Source organism: Electrona antarctica, assembly GCF_951216825.1.
Source record: "Electrona antarctica genome assembly, chromosome: 18".
Taxonomy (NCBI): domain Eukaryota; kingdom Metazoa; phylum Chordata; class Actinopteri; order Myctophiformes; family Myctophidae; genus Electrona; species Electrona antarctica.
Window position 1 is genome coordinate 37049751 of NC_136799.1, and position 7125 is coordinate 37056875.

At 43.2% G+C, this 7125-nt stretch overlaps 1 protein-coding gene across 1 annotated transcript; it reads right to left on the reverse strand.

Annotated features, from left to right (window-relative positions):
• Nucleotides 1-966: 966 nt before the first annotated feature.
• LOC306942138 (uncharacterized protein) lies at nt 967-5832 on the reverse strand. The gene is made up of 4 exons (XM_079527871.1): nt 5591-5832; nt 2839-3967; nt 1420-1560; nt 967-1058 (listed from the first exon to the last, which is right to left on the reverse strand). Exons 2-3 carry the CDS (start codon nt 3200-3202, stop codon nt 1538-1540), a joined length of 387 nt encoding a protein of 128 aa, XP_079383997.1. The 5' UTR covers nt 3203-3967; nt 5591-5832; the 3' UTR covers nt 967-1058; nt 1420-1537.
• Nucleotides 5833-7125: the final 1293 nt, after the last annotated feature.

A 7125-nucleotide genomic window follows, 5' to 3' on the forward strand; every position in this document is an offset into this window, starting at 1 on the left:
ATTAAACGCCTCTGGGTATACTCTGTTTTGTTTGTACAAAACAATTTTTGTACAATTTAGGATCCATTTTGAATTTTTGATTCTCCAAACAAAACTCTCCTGTTCCTCACCTGCAGATCGGCGATTCTCTCCACCCCTTCGTACAGAGAACCTGGAGGAGGAATAGTACAAGAGAAATTAGTTGACATCAGAGCTCATAGAATGAAGCTAATTCAAACTTCATGACATGGAAAATGTAATCTTCCATTTGTAAGACAGCATGAAAGGAGCTCCCCACTAGTGATCAGTTCCTAAACAATATGTAGAATAAAGGTATTATCATGTTCTTAAAACTCTACATCCAACCAGTTGAAGACATTTCAGACTGAGGCTTTAAACCTTTGCATTTATGGACATCCTAGGGTTTTAATGGAAGATGATTCTGAACATGCATGCTATCGTTTGACCAATTCAAATACTATCAATCTTCCAATTAGAATGCCAAACGCTCAGTGTGTCACAATGTGACGCTTGTAGATGGGATTAGTCTTTGAAAGGCTGCATATATGGAGCCAGCCAGCAACTCTACATCTGACCTCAAACCCTTAGATCTCCATATATGTCAGAACTGGTTGCTTCTCGCCCTCAGGGCGTCTTACTGGTTTTACTGTGTATACTTGACTCGTCCAGCATCACAGTGCAATCTGATGGAGGGCTCTCGCCACCATACAGTAAATGCATTGTGAATTGTGAATGAGCAATAATATATAGCCGTTTTGGATCTGATTAATATTCTGATTTGAGCAGTTGGTGGCACTCACTCTGCGATGGGACGGCGGTGCAGGTGTTCCTCGTCACCGTCGGAGGGTCTGTGTGTAGCGAAGAGCTCTGTGGCCACGCCCAAGACTCTTAAAGGGGGAGGCGTCTTGTAGCTGCAGTACGGCCAATCCCTGATTGTCCTAGTGGTTAGGTTTGGGGGGGGGGGGGGGGGGGGGACCCAGGCCAGGCCTGGCTGGTTGGCTGACCAGAGAGGCCTGGCCTATGTGGGACCCCAATTTTTGAAGGGGCGGGAGGGATAGCTGGGGAAGAAAGATAACAAAAGTAAAGTTAAAAAGCTCCCACTGGACTCCAGCATTTGATAAGCCTCTCACGACTAACAATGTAAACGTTAATGTAGTTACAACAATGACCCCACACACACACACACACACACACACACACACACACACACGCACAGTTCCGACAGGGCTGTTGCATTACATGCAAATAACTTTACAATAATGGTAAGAAACACATGTCTGGGTAGCTCAACTTGAATTTCTACAAGGGGCTTTGATCTTGCCAATTTACCATAATTAGAAACCAGATGCTTTCCTGTGATTAGGTAATCTATTACCTAATACACCATATTAACTACACCACACGCAGCAGTGTTCCCACCTCGAAGTCCAGGCACAGAGTGAGCTTTATAGTCCAGGTAGCGAGGCCTGAGCTGCCACAGGACCAATCAGAGGGCTGATCAGGCTCCAAGCCAGGCCCTCCTCAGGACAGCAACACATTAGGGACAACAATGCTCAGCACCTGCAGGGGACAGAAGCAACACAGGGATATACACAATATGACCCACAAGGCCATAACAACCGACTTAGACTGAGTGCCGTGCGTTCAGTACGTAGATCTTCTATTTTTGAAAAATGAAATCTTCGGATATATTTTTAAGCAAACTTTTTTAAGTCAATTCTTTAGTTCTGGGGTTCCCTGGAACAACATATTTTGACATGTGGGGGAGCGGGTCTGCAGCCAAATACATATAATGCTGGGGCGTCGTTGGCATGGGGTTTGAGCATCACTGATACAGAAACATTGTTTTTCAGAATGCTTTTAGGATTTAGAAAACATTACGTAATGGGTTAAGGCAGGGGTCGACTATATTTAACATAATTCCTGACCTGCTATAAATTATATCATTTGAGCATTAAAATGAGCGTCTCTACTCTCTACAAAGGGCTTGCATGACAACTGACGAGACATTGAGCTTCGGACAATATTGGCGAATCTAACAAACTTTATTTTCTCATCACCACTGGTGACTGATCTGCGTTTGTGTGTTTAGGCTACTAGTGCTGTACGAATTAAATGCAGCATAATACAAAAGGCGGGTTATTTTACTTGTGAAAATGTCACGTATACAAAGTTGGGACACCCGAGTGTAAACTGTAAAGAAATTGACCCCGGTCGTTCAATTTTGTACATCTCCTTCTGGAGTTCTGTGTGGTGAACTGGCACAACGCCACCCCGGTACGTTATTGGTGGTTCTCCTTCTCTATATATATTCATTTGGTGTCGTTGATGCCAGGGGAATATAAACAGGCTTATGTTGTTTACAGTTCCTCTTTATCTACCTGGCTACCGCTGCGGTGAAGCACAACGGCAGTACGCCGTGGCCTCATTACAGCTGGTGAGTCCCATTGTGCACCTCTCTGTTCTTGCCTCAGCGAACTATAGTAGTTAAGTAGTATCTTAATACGGCCGTTTGCGTTTCAGGGCCAGCACCACACCTGCTGCTTTGCTGATATTACCATTCCACTCATTCTCATGAGCCACCGAGTCTGAGAACAATCACACGGTCACGAATGGTCCCAGTGTTTGGATTGCTGCTCGCCCGGGTCTGGTTCTTTGTAACCCTTCTCATTTAATTCTATTCCTCTATTATATTGTATTCATGCAATGTCTGGGCGTATATAGGTATATATAAATATAAGTGCATATATATACATATGATATAATACACAATATACTCGCAATATATCGTTTCCACCTCTCGACCCTTGGTATCTCTCAGGTTAAACACTGCAGTACCTCTCTTCAGCGCTACGCCAGAGGCCCTCACTCCATCAGCCATCTCCAGAACATTCCTCCGTGGCTCAAAATTCTCATCAAAGTTTCGGAACTTCTTCACGTCGGTCACAATATGTGACGTAGCCCCGGTGTCGACCATCAGCCCTCTGCTCAGAGTATTACTCCGACAAAGTCTCTGCTTCGGTCTCCCGGCGCCGTCCGAGTCGCGGTTCACCTGGCCCACCTTGAAGGCGAATGTGTGCTCCTCTTCATCCTGCGTCACATTGACGTTGTCTTTCCGTCTTCTCCGTCTGCAGTTGGTGTCGTTATGTGTTGGACTTCTGCAAAGACTGCACCACTGTCTGTTCTTTCTGACCAGCAGCATCTCCGCACTCAAACGATTTGTGCCCCCTCTGGCCGCAATTATAACAGGACAGTCTCACGTCGTTGTCCTTGCTTCTTAGTCTCATCACGCTGTCATCCCCGGAACTGCTACTGAACCTTTCAGTGATCTCGTAACTCCTCAGTTTGGCCTTAAAGTCGGCGAAGGTGATCCTGTCGTCACTTTGTGCGATGTGTATGGAAAATGGCTTATAAGATTCTGGCAGCCCCTTCAGAACCATAGCTGTTAGCAAGCCATCACTCAAAGTCTCTTCCGCATTCCTCAGTGCCGTGATAGCCATTTCTGCTCGTATTATATAGTCTGTCATTGTTTCATCTGCAGTCTTCCGGAGCGACGTCAGCTCTGTATACAAACTGATCACCCTCGGTTTCCCTCTGCCCGCATAGTGATCCTTGAGAATCTGTAACGCCTTTCTTCCGTCATCCGCTGCCTCACGCATAACCAACGACAAACTTGTATCATCGAGCACCTGAACCAGTTCAGCGTATGAGTTTTCATTTTTCTCTGCGTCCTCAGCGGCTTTCACCTCGGCTGCTGCGTGCGTCTCTTACTGCGGCCTCATCTCCATCGAGTATTTCTTCGTCGTCGATATCAGGCTCGTACAGTATAGTGTCTTTCAGCCCTTTCAGCCGGAGGTAACCGAGAAATTTTACCAACCAAATATATGAATTTTTGATTCTCCAAACAAAACTCTCCTGTTCCTCGCCTGCAGATCGGCGATTCTCTCCACCCCTTCGTACAGAGAACCTGGAGGAGGAATAGTACAAGAGAAATTAGTTGACATCAGAGCTCATAGAATGAAGCTAAATCAAACCTCATGACATGGAAAATTTAATCTTGATATTATCACATTCTTAAAACTATGTTCTCTCTTTCTACATCCAACCAGTTGAAGACATTTCAGACTGAGGCTTTAAACCTTTGCATTTATGGACATCCTAGGGTTTTAATGGAAGATGATTCTGAACATGCATGCTATCGTTTGACCAATTCAAATACTATCAATCTTCCAATTAGAATGCCAAACGCTCAGTGTGTCGCAATGTGACGCTTGTAGATGGGATTAGTCTTTGAAAGGCTGCATATATAGAGACACACGGGGACTACAAATGTCACGCCCCCAAATGAGACAGCGGCCCCACTTCTGGTCCGTTTCAACTGTGTACTGCAGCTGCCAATGCAATCCCTATGAGAGGCATCATGAAATACCCTAATTTCACTGGTTCGTTACTGAGGCTATAGCGATTCTTTTTGTGTTCTAATAAAGTGTCCCATATGTTTGATCCTTTTCAATGTCACATACCTGCCATCTCAATATACATCCTACAATGTACTATAATATACTCCATCAGCTTGTGAAAAGTGCTAGCATTGTAAATCTCAAGTCAAAGTGGTCGCACGGTATATACGTCACGGTTGCATCCCTTGAGGTTTTCAATACCCAGATATATTTGTTGTATTTCGTTTTATATGCCATGTATTTGTTGAAAATGATCTAAACAGCTTCTTGCAAGACTATTATTAATACTCATCTGGAGAATTCACTAGGTAGTTGAAAATGTCAGGATGTCACTCCTCCATTTAGCTGGGTTATTTTCCCATGCAACTATTCAGCAAAGTTAATTATACAACAAGTTGACAGCGGTAAAACACCGTCGGAGCTCCGTGGTAGGTAGAACATATATAGTAAGCCCGTGACATGTTCAAAATATAGACATAAATAACAAAGTCAGTCGGGATGTATATTGAGAATTCCACTCTTCAAAGTCGGCACTCGTAGCCTCGTAAAGGCAGTGACGTCCCTTAAAAGCGACAGGTTCTCTGTCTGCCGTCTCCCCTCTGCTCCGTTAACATTATGGGTAACTCATTCAAGTGGTAAATTAAATGTGAAATACATCCTCTATTGAGAAAACAATATATGTTGACAAAGACACTTCATACATTTGGAAACATATTTTTATTCAAATCAATATAGTCTTCAGTTCATTTCATATTATTTTAAAAGTAGGCTAACTACAGTTGAATTTCAATGGACTTCTATGGGCTGGCCTGCAGTATCCGTGCCAACGGACCAGAAGTGGGGACGCCGTCTCATTTGGGGGCGTGACATTTGTAGTCCCCGTTTGTCTCTATGGAGCCAGCCAGCAACTCTACATCTGACCTCAAACCCTTAGATCTCGATACATGACATGTCAGAACAGGTTGCTTCTCGCCCTCAGGGCGTCTTACTGTGTATACTCATCCAGCATCACAGTGCCATCTGATGGAGGGCTCTCGCCACCATACAGTAAATGCATTGTGAATGAGCAATAATATGTAGCCGTTTTGGATCTGATTAATATTCTGATTTGAGCAGTTGGTGGCACTCACTCTGCGATGGGACGGCGGTGCAGGTGTTCCTCGTCACCGCCGGAGGGTCTGCCGTGTGCAGCGAAGAGCTCTGTGGCCACGCCCAAGACTCTTGAAGGGGGAGGAGTCTTGTAGCTGCAGTACGGCCAATCCCTGATTGTCCTAGTGGTTAGGTTTGGGGGGTGGGGGGGGCCCAGGCCAGGCCTGGCTGGTTGGCTGACCAGAGAGGCCTGGCCTATGTGGGACCCCAATTTTTGAAGGGGCGGGAGAGGATAGCTGGGGAAGAAAGATAACAAAAGTAAAGTTAAACATCATGCAGTGACTCAAGTATGATTTCTATAAATCTACCTTAAAGGGATATTTCACCTTTCAAAACTTTTGGTCAATATATCGTCTACTCAAGCTTATGTGAACACCCCGGAGAGTTTTTAAATTGCTCGATTCAGTATTTATAGATTTGATATTCCTTTTAACTGCCCTTTTAACTGCCCCACCCCCCTTCCTATACAAACCCAAACTTAGAGTGTTTTAACCTTCAACCACTACACTCTCCAGTTGGCGGGTCAGCTGTGATTGATTTCAATTAAATATATTCACGTTAAATATTATATTAATAATACAACTTTATTTATATATCACCTTTCAAAATTGCAATTGCTTTACACATTCAAAACAGGAAAATAAGCAGCAGAAAACATTACAAAAAACAGCAATATAATAAACAGCAGCAAATAAATAATAATTAATACCCATATGTGAATGTATAAACTTTTTTTTATTATTACAGGCTCGTGGCCCACAAGGTAAGACAGTACATCACAAATAGAGAATAAAAATAAATAAAAAAATACAGTACATTTACCCAGCCCCACAGGTTACTACAGTGTCCTCTGATGGTAGAAGTGTACCTTACAGAACTACGGCCTGGGTCTGTCATCTGTCCAATGAGTCCATTCTACTGACCTGTCTATCGTCAGGTCAGTAGAATCCCCGGCTGATGGCCTCCAGTGTCTTAATTATTCCACTTTGAAGAGTTTCCCCATCTGTAAAATATAGACAAAAAAAAAACATAAGTTTTCAAATTGTAATGACCAAAAAAAGAACTAAAAACAAATACTGTGTACATTTGGTACAGTTGGTCAACACTGTACAAGTCCCCGAAAATAGGACAGGGCTGTTGCATTATATGCAAATAACTTTACAATAATGGTAAGAAACACATAATGTCTGGGTAGCTCAACCTTGAATTTCTACAAGGGTCTTTCTTTGATCCTGCCAATTTACCATAATTAGAAACTAGATGCTTTCCTGTGATTAGGTAATCTATTAACCGATTTAGACAGAGTGCCGTGCGATCAGTACGTAGATCTGCTATTTTTGAAAAATAATGAAATCTTCGGCTATATATATATTTTTAAACAAACTTTTGTAAGTCGATTCTTTAGTTCTGGGGTTCCCTGGAACAACATATTTTGACATAATTCCTGACCTGCTATAAATAATTTGAGCATTAAAATGAGCGTCTCTACAAAGGGCTTGCATGTTGAGATCCCGGT

Excerpts from the sequence above, each read along its gene's own strand:
- LOC306942138 (XM_079527871.1), bottom strand. The coding sequence starts at position 3,202 with ATGCTGCTGGTCAGAAAGAACAGACAGTGGTGCAGTCTTTGCAGAAGT. Across the intron at positions 1,561-2,838 it reads TGGCGTAGCGCTGAAGAGAG|GTGCTGAGCATTGTTGTCCC; the intron begins GTACTGCAGTGT and ends TGTCCCCTGCAG.